At 35.6% G+C, this 19,587-nt stretch overlaps 5 protein-coding genes and 1 pseudogene across 5 annotated transcripts; 3 read left to right on the plus strand and 3 right to left on the minus strand.

The window, feature by feature from the left end:
- Positions 1-769: 769 nt before the first annotated feature.
- On the plus strand, positions 770-2,094 carry LOC103861016 (transcription repressor OFP5). Its single transcript, XM_009138713.3, has one exon. The coding sequence runs from the start codon at positions 1,006-1,008 to the stop codon at positions 1,975-1,977; it is 972 nt and encodes a 323-aa protein (XP_009136961.1). The 5' UTR covers positions 770-1,005; the 3' UTR covers positions 1,978-2,094.
- A 245-nt stretch (positions 2,095-2,339) lies between these two features.
- On the plus strand, positions 2,340-7,476 carry LOC103861017 (cytosolic Fe-S cluster assembly factor NBP35). The gene is made up of 2 exons (XM_009138715.3): positions 2,340-4,417; positions 4,496-7,476. The coding sequence occupies exons 1-2, from the start codon at positions 4,297-4,299 to the stop codon at positions 5,449-5,451; spliced, it is 1,077 nt and encodes a 358-aa protein (XP_009136963.1). The 5' UTR covers positions 2,340-4,296; the 3' UTR covers positions 5,452-7,476.
- Positions 6,768-17,395, minus strand: LOC103861020. The gene is made up of 7 exons (XM_033288974.1): positions 16,977-17,395; positions 16,526-16,890; positions 16,142-16,442; positions 15,529-16,062; positions 8,315-8,539; positions 8,080-8,234; positions 6,768-7,990 (listed from the first exon to the last, which is right to left on the minus strand). Exons 1-7 carry the CDS (start codon positions 17,218-17,220, stop codon positions 7,895-7,897), a joined length of 1,920 nt encoding a protein of 639 aa, XP_033144865.1. The 5' UTR covers positions 17,221-17,395; the 3' UTR covers positions 6,768-7,894.
- On the minus strand, positions 8,528-9,836 carry LOC103861172. The gene is made up of 3 exons (XM_033288976.1): positions 9,467-9,836; positions 9,008-9,378; positions 8,528-8,922 (listed from the first exon to the last, which is right to left on the minus strand). The coding sequence occupies exons 1-3, from the start codon at positions 9,711-9,713 to the stop codon at positions 8,617-8,619; spliced, it is 924 nt and encodes a 307-aa protein (XP_033144867.1). The 5' UTR covers positions 9,714-9,836; the 3' UTR covers positions 8,528-8,616.
- On the plus strand, positions 10,121-13,562 carry LOC103861018 (annotated as a pseudogene).
- On the minus strand, positions 14,589-15,520 carry LOC117133035. Its single transcript, XM_033288978.1, has 4 exons — positions 15,213-15,520; positions 14,981-15,135; positions 14,814-14,891; positions 14,589-14,691 (listed from the first exon to the last, which is right to left on the minus strand). The coding sequence occupies exons 1-4, from the start codon at positions 15,418-15,420 to the stop codon at positions 14,605-14,607; spliced, it is 528 nt and encodes a 175-aa protein (XP_033144869.1). The 5' UTR covers positions 15,421-15,520; the 3' UTR covers positions 14,589-14,604.
- Positions 17,396-19,587: the final 2,192 nt, after the last annotated feature.

Consider the following 19,587-nt stretch of genomic DNA (forward strand, 5'->3'; position numbering starts at 1 on the left):
CCTTAAAGATTACCATTAGAGATGCTCTTAGTAAAAAGTATATTTTTTAAAGATATGAAATGAGGTATTTTTTTCTAGTATCCCTTTTCAAATGGGAAAGTAGAAGAGCCTGAAATAAGCAAATTTGATAATGCTTCAATGTCAAGTCTTTACAATATAAGAGAAACAAAAAACTTATTTAAATAATAATAAAAACCTTTAATATCCCCATTTTGATGGGTATATTACAATAGAAGAAACAAAAAATAAAAGTCAACAAAATTAAATTAAAATCATGGACAAGTTGGTGGTGGATGACACAAACCATACCTCAAGGTAGGTGATATATCCTTATGGAGAGATTTTAGCTGTTCTTCAAAATCAGGACCACACATCAACTTCACTAAATCTTTAACTTCCAGATAACTCTAAATTTTATAACTTTACCATCTTCATGATTATAATATCTCTTAGTCTAGGACCAGGAGAGAGCAGGACCAGTACCAATCATATTGTTATATCGGTCGGGCTGATTTTATACCGGTTTTGCTAAATGACTAGGGATGTAAACATGTGAATGTAACAATTGTATAGCCAAATGAATCCATGAGCTAAGAGCTCCATCTTAAGACAGCTAGTACAAACTAAAAGATAGGATGATTCTTGTGGTTCTTGGGTTTGTCACGTTACTCAGAAAGAAGAGAAAGAGAGAGGGAGCCTAAGTCTTTGTCATCAATGAAGTTTGTTTTTTTTGATAGATAAAAACTGGTCCCCTACATTGGTATTAGTTCCATAACATACCCAGAGATTACAAAACCAATACTTAGGCTAAAAGTGGTCACATGATTCTTCAGGCGACTTTGGTTCTCTTTTTTTTTCCAAACTGCAACTCGCATTTACCCGTTAAGACAACATTTTTTTCATCTCCCTATTAAACACAAAGGCCTAACCATATAACAACATTAACCTATAGATATATCCCTTACATTTTTCTCATATTGTTTTCAGATTCTTATATCATTTAGGATGATGAAATGGGGAAAAAAGAAACCTATTTCTTCTTCTTCTTCTCCAGGGTTGTCTCGTGCTCATCATGTTTCTTGGTTTTCAAAGCTGACTGGTTCTTCTGACTTAAAACTTGCAAAAGAGAAGAAGAAGCAAGATGATGATGAAGCTATCCAGAAGATGTCTTCAAAATCTTCCTTGAGTTCTACTAAACGTCAAAATGATACTCATGAGAGTAGCAAAAGGTTACAAAGAGTATCAGCAGAAAAGGAGAACGCTACAACAAGATCAGCAAATATGGAGTCAAATGAGAAGTTTGAAGAGATAATGAGCAGTGTGAGGAAGAAAGTAAGAGATTTCCAAAGAGAGACAATGGATGGAGACAAAGAAACTGTGATCATGACGCCAAGAATTCAGGTGAACAGAGATAGGCAGCAGAGATGTGAGAGACGTGATCAAAAGCTTCTCGAACAAAAGCCAAAGAGACCAGAACAGAACACAGAGGTTAAAGTGAAGAAACCAGCGAGAAGGACAGGTACAAGTAACAGTAGAGAGACTCTTGTGGCTCACCAGTGGCAGCATCTCAAGGAAACAAAACTAAGAGAAGTGAAGCTGAAGGCTGACAAACAGAGGAAATCTATGTACCTAAGAAGGGAGCTAGGGACAAAAGAAAACAGCAAGGTTAGAGTCTTTTCACCAAGATCATCCGAAAAATGCAGAGTCAAAGCTATTGAAGACTTGAAGAAGGCTAAACTGAGAGCAAAGGAGCAGGAGATGGAGAATGAAAGCTTTGCAGTAGTGAAATGCTCGAGCGATCCTCAAAAGGACTTTAGAGATTCAATGATTGAGATGATCATGGAGAATGGTATCAATCGCCCTGAAGAACTCAAAGAGCTTCTGGTTTGTTATCTCAGACTCAATACTGATGAGTATCATGACATGATCATCAATGTGTTTCAGCAGGTGCATAATGATTTATTGATGTTGGTGTAGAATAGTAATATAAAGATCTATGGATGATTAATTATTCTGATTTGTTAATAGTTTACACTTTCTAAGATGCAATTCTGATAATTTCATACTTCTTTGGTTATAACGAAAATTTGATAGCACGTCGTTTACTGGTTTATTAGTCCTTTGACTTCAGTCATGCTACATCCAGGCTTCTTGCTTACTCTTTGTGCTCTCACCTCCATAACAGTATCCCATCTTCCACTAGAGGCACAAGTTTGACATCTGAACATGACCTGAAGTCTCCCTGGAATCAGCTCCAGAAGAAACAGAGGGGCTATATAAAATCGTGATGCCTTAAATGACATGTTCCTTTACTTAGAGTAACTTTATTGCAAAGGTTCTTAACATTGAGTATCTCACAAAGATTAGTACAGACAATTATATTTCAATGAATGAGGTTTTAAATGGTGAGATATTCACTCAAAAACATCTCAAAATATATAGTGCTAAGAATATTTGCAATGGAAGTGTTCTCATGCTCAGGACCAATAAAACGCAAAAGAAAAATACCGGTTTTAAGCATAAAAATTCATGAGCTTGTTCAATCACCGACACAGATTTGCATGCCAACATCAGGTTTGTGCATAGAGGTTGCTGTTTTATACTCTTATTCAGTTTTGGTTTAGCAATTTTTTAATCATACGAAACTCAAACTCCCAAAAATTGAACAAAAAATTATATCAACTAGGTGACTTTCCCGTGCCCATACACATGTATAAATATTTTAAAATTAATATAATATAAAAATATTAATATTATTATTTTAAGTTTAGTTACTTTGTAATTTAGTTAGACATGTAATTCAGATATGTAATATATAGTTAATTTCGTTAATGTTTGGATATATCGGATTGTGTTTATTTTTTCAAATTTTACCATAGTATTTTTTTGGGCGGAGTAAAATTTTCAATTAATATTTTTCTTTACATTTAGACTTTTGATTTTGGGAATAAAAAATCTGGATTTTTTTAAATTGCTCATTTTATGGGATATACTGAGTTACATATTTCTTCAAATTGATGTATAATACTTCTGATTTTAGTTAAACTAAATTTGATTAGTTTTATTTATTGTGTTATCTTAGTTCTTCATCTTAAATATGTACTTATACTTTGTAATAATCTGAAAAATAGATTGACATAAATAACATATTTTAATGAAGTAAAAACTGTTTTTTTTGTGAACTTCGTTTTTTTTAATGAAGTAACATTGTATATAAAATAAATGTTCATTCTCGTACATTTATAAGAAAAAAGATTTTCTTTCCTTTTTGAAAATTTATTTTTCGTTTTTTTATTATGTGAATATTTTTATTATATATGTTATTGGAAAATATTAAAATTGAAACAAAAATTAAGAAATGAATTGACATAAATTACTATATATTTTTATATAATGGATTAAATATTCCTTTCACTTGCAATTTTATATATTCACGTTAGGTAGAGATTTTCTTTTGGAAACAAGAAATTTTATACTTATCAAAAATGTATTATTCCTAATTAATGTAGGAAATTGTATAGCTATCTTACTAACTAACGTAGTAAGATATATAAATATGTAAATAAATAATTAAAGGAAACATATACTTTGTTAAGGCGACTAAATTTAATCTTAATAATTTAACATTAATTTCTAATTAAGGTAGTAAGATATGTAAATATGTAAGTAGGAAAAAGGAAACACATGTTTAATTAAGTTGACTAAGATTAATTATATATGTAAATATGTGACTGACGTGAAAAAATTGTCTTTTTATATAAAAATATTTTTAATGCAAATAAAGTTGAAATTTTTTATAATAACAAATTAAATTCATTAAGGATATCAGAGTAATAAACTATCGTGAGAATTAACATGAGCGTGACACATAGTAAACTGACTTCTCAAATAATATTATAGAGATTTATATAATTACATCATTAACAATTATTATTAATTTGTATTTACAAGAAATTTGACAGTTGTCTAGAAAACACTTTTCCGTTTTTAATCTGTTGACTTACTAATTCTTCTTAGGGCTTCTTTTAAACGTGTATATATACGCATATTCGTTGAAAAGTATCAGATATAAATACAATAAGCTTTGGTTAGAATACCTAACGCTGGTTTCACAACTTTGTAAGGAACTAATCAGACATCACAAGTTGACATGGATGAAGGAAAGATTCCAGAGAACGCCAACGAGCATAAGCAATATCAAATCCAATCTTTCAGCGTCTTTTTTTGCTTGAGATACTCATGGGTTCTTTATTCTATGTTTTAACCTAATAATTGCTTTATTGTTCTTTGTTATGCATGGTGATAATAGATTGCCCAGGTCCCCTAGCCGAAACTGCTGGAAAGTCAGAGTCTTGCGCAGATTGCCCTAATCAACAAGCATGTGCCACTGGCACTGCTCCTACGGGACCTGATCCAGGTTCAAATCTACCTTGTGACAATTAGAACAATTATTATGTTAGATACCAGTGTGATATTAAGCGATATCTTGGTTAAGATTTGGTTGCTATAGCTGAAAGAATGGCTTCCGTGAAGCACAAGATACTGGTTCTTTCTTGCAAAGGAGGGGTTGGTAAGAGCACATTCTCAGCTCAGCTCTCGTTTGCCCTAGCAGGAATGGGCCATCAAGTAGGCCTGATGGACTTAGATATATGCGGGCCAAGCATGCCGAAAATGTTAGGACGCGAAGGGCACCTGCTTCACTATAGCAACTACGGATGGAGCCCGGTTTATGTGGAACCCAACCTCGGTGTCCTGTCCATATCATTCACGCACTCCGAGTCTGATGATGAGCCTGCCATCTGGAGAGGTCCACGCAAGAGCGCTCAAATCAAAGAGTTTTTGAAAGAAGTTGACTGGGGAGATCATATTGATTACCTTGTGGTTGATACCCCACCAGGCACCTCAGACAAACACATCACCATCGTCCAGTGTCTTTTAGACACGGGGATCGATGGTGCTATCATCGTTACAACTCCCCAGGAAGTCGCCATGGCCGACGTTAGAAAGGGAGTGAACTTTTGCAAGAGAATTGGGGTCAATGTGCTAGGTGTAGTGGAGAACATGAGTGGTTTAATTCAACCGTTGAGTGATGTCAAGTTCATGAAGCTGACGACAGAGACCGGCTCTTCCGTTGACGTGACGCAAGACATGATCTCTTGTATACGAGAGAATGCACCTGAGCTTCTAGATGGTGTCTTTGCATGGAGCCAAGTGTTTGACAGCAGCGGAGGAGGTGCTGAGAGAATGTGTGAGGAGATGGGAGTGCCGTTTCTAGGGAAAGTTCCTTTGGATCCACAGCTTGGCAGAGCAGCTGAGCGAGGTAAGTCATGCTTTGAGGGTAACAAGTGTTCTGTCAGCGCGCCTGCGCTTAAGAGCATCATAGAGAAAGTTGTTGCTTCCATAAAGATGAAGGAAGACCTGAGTGGAGGAGAGAACAAAGAGACCCCATAAATCGATGTGACAGCAGCGTTTTTTCTATATAAGTGAGAGCAGCCTTTGTTTGTGTTAAGGTGTTTTATGTAAGTTTTTAGGCATTACTTCACATGTCGAACAAGAGTTTTGAACTACAACGTCTAAGATAAAACAAACAGATGAAAGACAGAAACAAGAATTAGATTTAACCGAAATTGAATCTAAATAGGTATGTACTGAAGAAAATCTTCTCAACATGAACCGACACACATGTTAGGTAATTCTTTGTAAAACCTGATCCTAGATAGGTGGTTTATATATATATCCAAAATAAATTGGACAACAACTCAACAAGATGTGTATCATGCGAACTAAGATTGTGAAACCCGTTATGTGAAACACCTAGAAAGTATTCAGACTATCTCGATAATTTTTGCGTGCTTCACAGATTTCACAATTTTGGTTTGATATCCAAATTTATCTCTAATAGTTTACATTTGCATCCGTAATTCATGTGTACAGGCTTGTATCTTCTTTAATCGCATATTTGTTAGCCGCAAGCCTGCAACCATCAATCACTTTGCTTTACATGTTATTACAGTATGAAAATAGTTATCAGTCTCTTTTTTTTTTTGTAAGCTGTTATCAGTCTCTTTTTTATATTGTAATTTCAGTCTGTTTTTAATAAAGAAAGCATGCAAGGTTTCGTTTCTTGATTATTCAGTACGAAATTCAGGCCTAACAATGCTACACTCATATGCATGGCCATTACCCAACACAAGCCAGCCCTGCAGCAATTTGTAACAAACCCTTCAAAGTATTGTAATTTTACCTGTCTAACAACAGCTTACCTATGAAATTTAACGACCAATTAACAACGATTGTTTATGAGGACTTTACAACGAAAGAAAAACTTTACAAATGTATGACTATGCTTCTGTAATGTCAAAAGATTAACTAAGAATTATGATTCGTTGTTAATTCGTCGTTTTTAATTCATCGTAATCCCCAGCTAATGACAAATGTAGCTGTCGTTATGTGCATGCTTTCTTGTAGTAATATCGCTGAAAGGTAAAAGATTAATTCTAAAATATGATTAAATTGCATATTTAATCATAATCGTACTAAACAGAAATTCAATAAATCGAAAAAGACACCCTTCAGTTTAGTTTAAATTTAAACAAGCAGAAGGAAACGATAGATAAATTAGACATGATTCTTGTTTTTTTTCTGTGTATGGATGATGATATTAGCAAATGGAAGTTGATTTATATAGTGATGGTATGCATGTAGATATTAATAGAATTGTTCATGTCTTTTGATATACTGGGTGCGTATTGTCATTATTACTTTTAATGGTGAATTTAAGAGTGTATTGATCATGATTTCATACGTTAGTGTGTGAGCAAATTTTCTTTAATTAATAAATTTTTTGTGTTTTTTTTTTTTTGGTAAGTTGGATGGCGAAAGTTATAAGTAGCAGTTATAGAAACTGCATTTTTAGATCATAATATATATGCTGTGATTTCATATAGTCTTATTATTTTTAGTTGTCGTTTGAATTAAGAAGTATTAACGGTATTATTTGTTTTAATCGGAATACATAATTTATAATTATCAGAATATATATATATATATATACATATATATACTGATTATTTACGATGTATATTTATGTTACGATTAATACACAACGTTAGGTGTAACAAATTGGTTTTACCCACTAACATTTATTCCTTAAAGATTAACACTACCGTTGTGTATTAATCGTAACATAAATATACATCATAAATAATCAGTATATATATATATATATATACATTCTGATAATTATAAATTATGTATTCCGATTAAAACAAATAATACCGTTAATACTTCTTAATTCAGACGACAACTAAAAATAATAAGACTCTATATGAAATCACAGCATATATATTATGATCTAAAAATGCAGATTCTATAACTGCTACTTACAACTTTCGCCATCCAACTTACCCAACAAAAAAAAAAACAAAAAAAACACAAAAAATTTAATAATTAAAAAAAATTTGCTCACACACTAACGTATGAAATCATGATCAATACACTCTTAAATTCACCATTAAAAGTAATAATGACAATACGCACCCAATATATCAAAAGACATGAACAATTCTATTAATATCTACATGCATACCATCACTATATAAATCAACTTCCATTTGCTAATATCATCATCCATACACAGAAAAAAAAACAAGAATCATGTCTAAGCATATGTTTCCCTTTGAAGTATTTATCATAAATACTTCAAAGGGAAACATAGACTAGAAAAAAAAAAAGATTAGAGCGAGCGAGGTTTTAGAACACTGATTTATATTACTCATCTGTTTTCCTCGTACGTTTGGTCTTGGGAGGATATCCTACCTACAACATGTAATATGAAGTGAAACATATGAGTATTTAGTCATGTTTTCCTCTGTTGAGAATCTATATATTATCATTAAGTAAAAAAACTTGCCTCATCATGGTACTTGGACATTTTAAATTGCCTATGCCGGTGACGAAAAGATTGAAAATGCGTATTCATTATGTTGTCCTGTTTGACAACGAGTAGAAAGAGTTAAACAGGTTGTAGTCTAGACAATCTATATATTGACAGAGAGGGAGAGGGGAGAGGATGCGTACCTCATGTGTATGTTCTTCTCTTGAGAGATGCTTCTTGAAATCATCCAGGCTTTTGCAATGACAGTCGCACAAATCGCAATAAAACATACCGGTAGATGCAACAACCATTTCACTTCCACTGCACTTCTGAAGAGTGTGTCTTTTTGTCTCTGAAACTGGGGAGGAAAAAAAAAAGCTTAGCTTAATTAGTTCAGTGGTAATGTAGTACTGGAAGATGAGAGAACAAAGAAAACACCTGCAAATAAGCTTTCCCAGAGCCACTCAGCAGAAGTGAGCAGGGTTGGCTTTACAAAAGGCCTAACTGAATAAGCCAAAAGACAGTTGTAGTTACTCTTCTGTAGAAGTGATGATTGGGACATGCGCCAACCCAGTCGATCTGATATGATCATAACTGTAGCCGGAGCAGGATTATCTTCTGCCCATTCCTCAAAATTTGTAATCATGCGACTGTGTAAGACCCCTATTTCAACAAAGGAAACAATTTCAGTTGAAAATTAATTAAACACTAATTATATAACAGCAGGGAAATGGGATACACTAACAGGGAAGGGTATGAGCAAAAAAGACACCAGTGGAAGAGAGCGCAAGAAGGTGGTGATCAGGGGTTTGTTTTTGGTCGGCAAAGGCTGTGATGGAGACAGGACCTGTGTAGCCTAGTTCCTTGAACGCCCTTTCTATACTTGGACGGACACGACAAGCATCATACCCCTCGGGAATAGGGGAGTCATTCATGTCCCACAACACATGCATTTTAGCTGTGGCGTGTTCAGGCGTGGCCGGGTAGTTCTTTGCCCAAGTCTTCGTTACACATAAGAGTCGTGAGTCCGGAGAATTTATAGCATCCTGCTCGACAAAGAGTTTATGCTCAGATTATGAAACAAAAGAATTTGAGATATATATATATAGAGAGAGAGGATGCTTTGCTTACTTCCAGTCCATGCTTATAACTCGAGAGATGCTTCCTGACTGTCTTCAGGCTTTGGCAATTGAAATTACACGATTTGCAATAAAACACGGCAGCAGATGATAATCCACCCGTCGCCACAAGTGGTGGTGTGCCTCCTTCTTCTTCTAGTAATTTCTCCCAGCGCCAATTTGCATAACGGAGCAGGAATAAATCGTTACAAGGCTTGCTTGAATAAGCCAGAAAAAGGTGGTATCTAGTGCGCTGTTGTAGCCGGGCAAGATCCCAGGAGAAGTCACCTTCCACTTGATCGGATATGATCAAAATTGTAGCCGGAGGTGGATTTTGACCTCGCCACTCCACCATATCCCGATGCATGACTGAACGCGTGCTTTCTGTGAATATATGGATGAATAACATAAAATTTCAAGTCTAGGGGTGGTTTTGTTATAATATACATACTAACATCAGAGAAAGACTAACCTGATATGGTATGTACAACAGCGACTCCAGTGGAAGACAGCCCTCGCAGGACGTGGCAAGGGGTTTGGTTTTGGTCGCCATAGGCAGTGATGGAGACAGGACAAGTACTGTAGCCTAGTTTATTGAACGCCCTTTCTATACTTGGACGGACCGGACGAGCATCATACCCCTCCGGAATCGGACAGTCCTTCATGTCCCACCACACCTCTATTTTAGAGGTCTCCGCCGCATCGTTCCCCAACATCATCTCTAACAAATCTCACAGGCAAGTCCTCCATACGTCGGACTAGGGTTTCTTTTTGTATACACCAAACTAATGCGCCTAATAAAACCTAGTATATGGTGTGGGCTTACTTACCAAATACGGATTTTTTTAGACTTTTATATCAGGGAAAATTGGAAATATAGAATAAAAAATTCAGTATTATTGTCCTAATATGATGATATCTTTGTACCATTGTCTCATTTGTATAAACTAGGGTTGGTCCTTCCGATTCGTGTATTTTGTTTAATATTTATTTTTACTTGAAAAAATTTGGTTAGAAATCATTACTATTGTGATTACTCTGTTTTATTTTATCTTTCATTCAGATTATCGTATATTAACCTTATTCGTGTTACAATTAACTAAATTTCATAACTCGATTATTGAGATTATTTAATGGAGTTATGTATTAGAGATATGTTGGGCCGGAAGATATGTATCTTACGGACCAAGTCTGTGAAGCCTGTGAAACCCATGAAAACCCTCAAGAATAAAAGGAAAGACTTGAAGAACAAGTTACTCTCAAGATATTCTGGCATATTTACATTAAGTGTTTAGGAAATTTAGCATTATCTAGTGTTAACATTATGTTAATGTTACCACTATATATATGCATATTGTATTCTCTTATCAAATACAACACAATAATATATCTATTCTATTATACTTTACATGGTATCAGAGCATTCGATTCTTAGGGATCAAAATTAAGCTTCCGCGTTATAAGTTTTTAAACTTCGAAGATGCTTATCATCGGTGGTGTTGATGATGGCAAAGAAGGTGGTGACGACGATCCAGACGAAGACGTCAACGTCAAGTTCTCTCATTAGGGATACTTCTTAATAATAAGTATCAGGGTTTTGTTAAGTATGTTATTTAAGTCAAAGGATTTATTATTATTATTTTTTTTTCTATTTTGGTGAATGCTTGAGAATTATTGAGGGTTAAGGTTTGTAGTTTCACATGGGTTATTTTCTATCTGAGATTTTTCTATAGTTTAGAATTTCTCAAGAGTTGTTTTCTCATAGTTTGGGATTTATTGGTTATAGTTTAACCATTACGGGGGAGTTCTAGTTGAACGCTCAAATTCTTAGGTCAGTTTTTTTTTTTAGTCCGTGTTATGGACTGTCCTAGTCAAGGATAATTGTTTATGGAGTTGCAGTTGCGCCCACGAGATGTATTCTCATTGTCAAGACCGAAGAAGAGCTGAAGATTTCATCCCTCCTTGTCTAAGTTGAAGTTTATTCTCGAAGGAATCTACTGATTTGTTTTCCTCGACATAGTGTCCACGACATACGTGGTCTGCTTTGTGATTGCAGATTTGCGTGTTGCATCCCACGTTTGTCGTGCGGGGGAGTATTAGAGATATGTTGGGCCGGAAGATATGTATCTTACGGACCAAGTCTGTGAAGCCTGTGAAACCCATGAAAACCCTCAAGAATAAAAGGAAAGACTTGAAGAACAAGTTACTATCAAGATATTCTAGCATATTTACATTAAGTGTTTAGGAAAGTTAGCATTATCTAGTGTTAACATTATGTTAATGTTACCACTATATATATGCATATTGTATTCTCTTATCAAATACAACACAATAATATATCTATTCTATTATACTTTACATTATGTTATGTTTTATTTTGGTAGTGTAGATTTTCTAATTTTTTTAATTTTATTTTAGGTCATCAATTTTTATTTTGTTTCTATATGTTTTTATTTTGTTATGTTGTTTTGTATTGCATCTTTTGGTCGGATATTTTCATATTACTATCTAATTATATAAAAAAATGTTAGAATCTTTCCTGCTGAGGACACGTCACTAAGTCGTGCAAGGAGGAATCAACACGTGCCCCTCTTTTTTAAACGTCGCGTTTCATTTAATCTTGCGCTAACATTTGTGGGCTTCGTACCTGGGCTTTATGATTACACAGCGTTCGAGTCCGAAAGTGACCTAACGCTTATCGTCTTCCTCGGTCACAACGAGTCTAGGGTTCATACTCCTCTTCCATCGCCGACATCAACAATGGAGTCTCGAGAAATTGTGCCAGGAATGTAAACGCTGTGGGGAGCTTGCGGGTTTATACATGTGTTCGTCGGTGCTCTAACACCGGCTTCTAAGGTTCTGGAGTCCCATCATGTGAAGAAAGTCAGTGTCTTGTGGGGTTACCAAGCTGTCCGTCGGCGAGCAGGTGAGGCCAGCGACCATTCCGATTACCCGGAGCAACCACAACTTCAAGCTTTCTGCTATACTATGTCCGTACGTTTCTGGGTATTCTCAAACTTTGAATATCAATTTTTTTGTTTCATTCGAACTAAGGTTATGATTTGATCCTGTGTTTAGATCGGCTACCTAGAATAGCGTGGTTTTACAAGAGGTGTGACTATCGCATTATTATTGATTTTCATTTGATGATTATATAGAACCTGTGTTGAATCGAATTGAGGCAAATTGATTATACCGAATCTGGGTTTAATTCAATTGATTCAATTTCGTAGGTTGGTTGAATCAAATTAATGCAAAGATTTTCATCTCTATAATGTTCTGAAACGACAACCTATAAAAAAAAACATTCTTATGTTACTGTCAGAATATAATTTTTTTGTTTGTTTAACAGATTTGAGAAGAAGAAGAAGAAAGGAACAACAATGAACTCTGAGAAAAACAACAGCACAAGCTTCCCACCAACTGAGCCAAAACTCTGCGACAATAGATGCGGTTTTTTTGTGTCTTCCAACATGAACCTCTGTTCCAGATGCTACAGAATTCTCCGAGCCGAGGAAGATCTAACCTCTGTAGCAAAATCTGCTGTCAAGAACTCACTTATCACACCAGAGTAAAAACAGCCTCTTGAAACCGAACCAGCCTCTGTTGTTGTAACAGCTGAGCCGTCATCAGCTCCTTTAGCCACGGGACAGGAGGAGGCAGAGCCGTCGAAACCTGCACGGACTAACAGGTGTTTCAGCTGTAACAAGAAGGCTGGGGTTATGGGGTTTAAGTGCAAATGCGGTAGCACGTTCTGCAGAAGCCATAGGTGCCCAGAGAAGCACGAGTGTAGCTTCAATTTCAAAGAAGTTGGACGTGATGTAATCGCAAAGGCCAATCATGTGATCAAGGAGGATAAAGTCGAAAGGATATAAAAAAAAAAAACTTTTCTTTTTATAAAGTAATTTGGGGTCTCCATCTTTCGTAAGATCTCTATCTATCAGTTAATTATAATCAATATATTCTTATATTACTATGGTGTTGTTTGTACAAGAGGGAGGAGATACCACATTGACTCTTTTTATATCTGTTGCTACAGATTATTGTTTTTTTTTGAGAAATGTTACAGATTATTGTTATAATTCTATATATTTATTTGCATATAAGCTCATTAGTGTTAAAAAGCTCTAAACTTCACTATATTGAATAAAAAATGTAAAGCGAATCATTTTATAGATCAAGATTAGAAAATTAAAGAAAATATAACCAAATAGTAATACATAATAGATTAAAAGAGATATGTTAAGTTATTCTAACTAAATAAATGTAAAATATATTTTAAATATTTATGTCATGAATTCTAAGAAAAACTATAAACATAGATCCACAACTATGTAAAATTAAAATATATTGTTATATAGTCGAATAAGAGTACGATATAAAATAATGTAAGAGAATGAATAAAACTAGGTAACTTAAAATTAAACAAATAAATCAACAATTCTACACCATTATAATAAAATCAGAATAAAACTTCAAATAAACAATTTTATTAATCGTAAGGTAAAATTTATACAGTTGTAATGGAAATAAAACTGAATAAAGAATAACAATTAATAAAATAATAATTTATACTAATACAGAACAAAATATTTTAAAATAAAAACAAATATTAAACAAATATCAAAAATATCAAAAATATTTATTCTAACTATTTAAATTATTTTTAAATTGTCATCCCGCCCGTAGGGCGGGCCGGCCCTAGTTAATTTAAAAAGATTTTATGTTTATTTTGATACAATAACTTTAATATCTTGTTTTTATCATGAGAACAATATCTTCATTATGTTCTTATACATGTTTATTAGTTTTATTTGTTATATCTTGTTATATTCTGTTTTTACAATTAATTTTTAAATGTTCTCTATCAAAAATGAAATATATTCTACTATAATTTAATAATATTTATATAGTGAAATTATTTCATAATGAAAATATGTCATAGCCAAATAATATTCCAAATAAATTCAAGACTTACAACATTTGGAAAACATTCAGATTGTAAAAGTTGTCATGTCAAGCACTTGGAAAACATTCAGTTTTATCTTTGATATTTTTCAAGTGTCTCACGGATTTCACAATTTTGGTTTGAATGCAACAAAATGTGCATGTCCATTGCGCTACACATGTCATGCCTTGCAACATTTTTCTTTACATCTCTTTCTGCAATATGTTTTAGGTTAAACTTATATGGTCCTCCTGCAAGATTAATGTTATAGAGTAGTTTCCTGACATGAACTCAAAGGACATACATGTGATGTGAAAGACAAACCCAAATGCTTATAACTTTGTAAGGAACTAATCAGACATCACAAGTTGACATGGATGAAAGAGAGATTCCAGAGAACGCCAACGAGCGTAAGCAATATCAAATCCAATCTTTCAGTATCTTTTTTTGCTTGAGCTAATCATGGGTTCTTTATTCTATGTTTTAACCTAATAATTGCTTATTGTTCTTTGTTATGCATGGTGATAATAGATTGCCCAGGTCCCCTAGCCGAAACTGCTGGAAAATCAGAGTCTTGCGCAGGTTGCCCTAATCAACAAGCATGTGCCACTGGCACTAAAGGAAGATAAAAACGAGCGAGCTTCACTTCAGTAAACACGATTTCAGCGTCTAGTAAAACGTAATGGTCTTAGGAGAAAACACTTCCGGGGTGCTTTCCTCATACGTTTGGTCTTGGGAGGATATCCTACCTACAACATGTGTATAGGAAATGAAATGAAATGAAACATTTGAGTATTTGAACATGTATTTACATTTTTTCTCTGTTGAGAATTTATATATCATCCATCATTAAGAAAGAAAAAAAACTTGCCTCATCATGGTACTTGGATATTTTAAATTGCCTTTGCCGGTGAGGAAAAGATTGAGAATGCGAAAGCATTCTGTGCTCCTGTTTTGACAACGAGTAGAAAGAGTTAAATAGGTTGTTGTCTAGACAATCTTATATTGAAAGAGAGGGAGAAGGGAGAGGATGCGTACCTCATATGTATGTTCTTTTCTTGAGAGATGCTTCTTGAAATCATCCAGGCTATTGTAATCATAGTCGCACAAATCGCAATAAAACATACCGGTAGATGCAACAACCATTTCACTTCCACTGCACGTCTGAAGAATGTGTCTTTTTGTCTCTGAAACTGGGGAGAAGAAAAATCTCGGCTAAATTAGTTTGGTGGTAATGTAGTAGTGGAAGATGAGAGAACAAAGAAAACACCTGCAAGTAAGCTTTCCCAGAGCCACTCAGCAGAAGTGAGCAGGGTTGGCTTTACAAAAGGCCTAACTGAATAAGCCAAAAGACAGTTGTAGTTACTCTTCTGTAGAAGTGATGATTGGGACATGCGCCAACCCAGTCGATCTGATATGATCATAACTGTAGCCGGAGCAGGATTATCTTCTGCCCATTCCTCAAAATTTGTAATCATGCGACTGCGTAAGACCCTATTTCAACAAAGGAAATAATTTCAGTGAGGATAGTTGAAAATTAAAAACCTAATAATTAAATAACAGCACGGAAATGGGGACTAACTAACACCAAAGGGTATGTGCAAAATCGACGTCAGTGGAAGAGAGCGCTAGAAGGTGGTGATCAGGGGTTTCTTTTTGGTCGGCAAAGGCAGTGATGGAGACAGAGACAGGACCAGTGTAGCCTACTTCCTTTAACGCCCTTTCTATACTTGGACGGACCCGACGAGCATCATACCCCTCGGGAATCGGACAGTCCTTCATGTCCCACAACACATGTATTTTAGCTGTGGCGTGTTTAGGTGTGGCCGGGTAGTTCCTTGCCCAAGTACTGGAAGATGAGCGAAGAAACAAGAAACAACCACCTGAAAGTAAGCTTTCCCAGAGCCACTCAGCAGAAGTGAGCAGGACTGGCATTTTAAAAGGCCTAACTGAATATGCCAAAAAACACTTGTAGTTACTCTCTTGTAGTTTCCGGCAAAGACGTGATGAATGGGACTTTCTCAAAGCCAGTTCATTCGATATGATCATAATTGAAGCCGGAGCAGGATTATCTTCTGCCCACTCCTCAAAATCTGTAATCATGCGACTGTATTCGACCGCTGTTTCAACAAAAGGAAATAATTTCAGTTGAAAATTAATTAAACACAAATTATACAACAGCAGGGAAATGGGACTAACATGGAAGAGTATGTGCATAATCGACTCCGGTGGAAGAGAGCGCAAGAAGGTGGTGATCAGGGGTTTGTTTTTGGTCGGCATAGGCAGTGATAGAGACAGGACCAGTGTAGCCTACTTCCTTCAACGCCCTTTCTATACTTGGACGGACCCCACAAGCATCATAACCTTCAGGAATAGGGCAGTCATTCATGTTCCACAACACCAGTATTTTAGCTGTGGCGTGTTCAGGCGTGGCCGGGTAGTTCTTCGCCCACGTCTCCGTTACACATGAGAGTTCTGTGTTCGGAGGGTTTATAGCCTCCTGAGCTTGACAAAAGAGTTGATGATCAGATTATGAAACAAAAGGATTTGAGATATATATATATATATAGGATGCTTGCTTACTTCCATTCCATGCTTATAACTGGAGAGATGCTTCCTGAATTTCTCCAGGCTTTGGCAATCGAAATTGCATGATTTGCAATAAAACATGGCAGCAGATGATAATCCACCCACCACAAGTGGTGCGGCTCCTTCTTCTTCTAGTAATTGTTCCCAGCGCCAATTTGCTCTATAGAGCAGGAATAAATCGTTACAAGGCTTAATTGAATAAGCCAGAAAAAGTTGGTATCTAGTGCGCTGTTGTAGCCTGGCCAGATCCCAGGACAAGTCACCCCCCACCTGATCGGATATGATCATCATTGTACCCGGAGGTGGATTTTGACCTCGCCACTCCACCATATCCCGATACATGACTGAGCGTGTGCTTTCTGTGAATATATGGAATGAATAACATAAAATTTCTAGTCTAGGGGGTGGTTTTGTTATAATATACTAACATCAGAGAAAGACTAACCTGATTTGGTATGTGCAACAGCGACTCCAGTGGAAGAGAGCCCTCGCAGGACGTGGCAAGGGGTCTGGTTTTGGTCGCCATAGGCAGTGATGGAGACAGGACAAGTACTGTAGCCTCGTTTATTGAACGCCCTTTCTATACTTGGACGGACCCGACGAGCATCATACCCCTCCGGAATCGGACAGTCCTTCATGTCCCACCACACCTCTATTTTAGCTGTCTCCGCGTCATCGTTCCCCGACATCCTCTCTAACAAAGCTCACGCGCAAGTCCACCGTACGTAGTACTAGGGTTTCTTTTTATATACACCAAACTAATGCGCATAATTAAAAGGGGTTTTTGCCAAAACTAACCCACAACTTGATTTTAATCCCAAACCTATACCCAAACTTGAATCAAATGCAAAACTAACCTAAAAGCCTAGTGAAATTACAGCTCAGCCCCTTGTGACCAAACAAAAAAACAGAAGCCATTTTTACGAATATAGCCCCAGTAAATCGTCTGAGTCGTCTGAATTGTTGGAAGTCGTCTAGACGACTGAAGTTTCAGTCGTCTGGTACCAGCTTATTTTAAAAATAATTTATAAATCTAGTAAAAAATATTTTGATGCGTGAAAAATAAAAATCAAGTAATTATAAACAGTTTTAAGTGATATAAATTAAGATATGATAAAATTGATTTGTTTTGAAGATAGATGAGTGGAAGTAGTGAATCATGAAATACTTTGGTTTAGGAGTTTGGCAAACATATGTTGTAGTATTGTATGGATTGTTAGGGTTAGATTTTGGAAAACTAAAATGTTTTTTTCAGAAATTAGTTTTCACTTATATGTGTTTATTTCTGTGTATAGTAAACACTTTTCAAGTTTGATTTGGTTTTATGAAGTGTTTAATTAGATAATTAAGTTTAGGGGTTATGTTTAGGGTGTGGACGACTTATATTTCAGTCGTCTGTTGAATAATTTACCCGGACGACGTATATTTCAGTCGTCCAGACGACTTACTTGTAAGTCGTCCAGACGATTTACTTGTAAGTCGTCTGGAAAGTCTTCTATTTTAGTTTCCCACTAAAAATATTTAATTTCCCGCTAAAAATATTAAACTCTTCTGGACGACTTACATGTAAGTCGTCTGTTTTAATTTCTTCACCAGACGACTGAAATGTAAGTCGTCCAGGAAGTCGTCTGAGTCAAAAATATTTAACCTAATTAGATTTTTTGCCTCCCTATATAAAGAAAAATTTACACATTCTCTCTCCTCCTCTCAAATGGCTGCAACAAAAATGTAATGTTCATCATTCTAAAACTCTCCAACCTCTCTCTAATCTCTTTGACTTGAAAACACCAAACTTTATATGAATTTTTCAGTTTTGTCTCATGTATTTCTTACTAATCTATCTCTTTTACAGGTTTTTAATCAAGTGGTACTCATCTTCCACTAATTTAGAGGTAGATCTATTAATTTTAGATATGTATTTTTGTGTGTTCTATAAATGTAGATTTATCTAATCTTCCACTCATTTTTTCTATTTTTAAGTCATTTGAACGTTTTTGGATATGCAGGTTTTTCAGATCTGGATTTGATGTGCAGGTTTTTCAGATCTGGAAGACTTCTGGGACGACTTACGTGTTAGTCGTCTGGAAGTCGTCTGGAAGTCGTCTGGAAGTCGTCTGGAAGTCGTCTGGACTTCTTGGAAGTCGTCTGGACTTCCAGGAAGTCGTCTGGACTTCCAGGAAGTCGTCTGGACTTCCAGGAAGTCGTCTAGACTTCCAGGAAGTCGTCTGGACTTCTAGGAAGTCGTCTGGATTTTTTCCCAAACTAAAACTCTCCAAACCCACTTTAATCTCTTTGACTTGAAAACACCAAACTTTATATGAATTTTTCAATTTTGTCTCATGTCTTTGTTACTAATCTATTTTTTTTTGCAGGTTTTTAATTAGATGGTACTCATCTTCCACTAATTTAAAGGTAGATCTATTATTTTTAGATATGTATTTTTGTGTGTTCTATAAAGGTAGATTTATCTAATCTTCCATTCATTTTTTCTGTTTTTAAGCCATTTGAACGTTTTTGAATATGCAGGTTTTTCAGATCTGGATATAATATGCAGGTTTTTCAGATCTGGAAGACTTTTGGGACGACTTACTTGTTAGTCGTCTGGAAGTCGTCTGGAAGTCGTCTGGACTTCCTAAAAGTCGTCTGGACTTCCTGTAAAGTCATCTGGAAGTCGTCTGGAAGTCGTCTGGACTTCCTGTAAAGTCGTCTGGACTTCCTGTAAAGTCGTCTGGAAGTCGTCTGGACTTCCTGTAAAGTCGTTTGGACTTCCTGTAAAGTCGTCTGGACTTCCTGTAAAGTCGTCTGGAAGTCGTCTGGACTTCCTAAAAGTCGTCTGAACTTCCTGGAAGTCGTCTGGACTTCTTAGAAGTCATCTGGACTTCTTAAAAGTTGTCTGGTCTTGTCTACTCATCTACTCAAGTTGTCTGGTCTTGTCTACTCATCTACTCAAGTTGTGAATTGCATGTATACTCTTTTAGTTGTGAATTTTTTGTAAAATCAGTAATAATATTTTCCAAGATGTATTAAATGTGCTAACAATGTGTTTACACATTTAC

The sequence above is a fragment of the Brassica rapa genome, chromosome A03 (assembly GCF_000309985.2).
Source record: "Brassica rapa cultivar Chiifu-401-42 chromosome A03, CAAS_Brap_v3.01, whole genome shotgun sequence".
Classification (NCBI taxonomy): domain Eukaryota; kingdom Viridiplantae; phylum Streptophyta; class Magnoliopsida; order Brassicales; family Brassicaceae; genus Brassica; species Brassica rapa.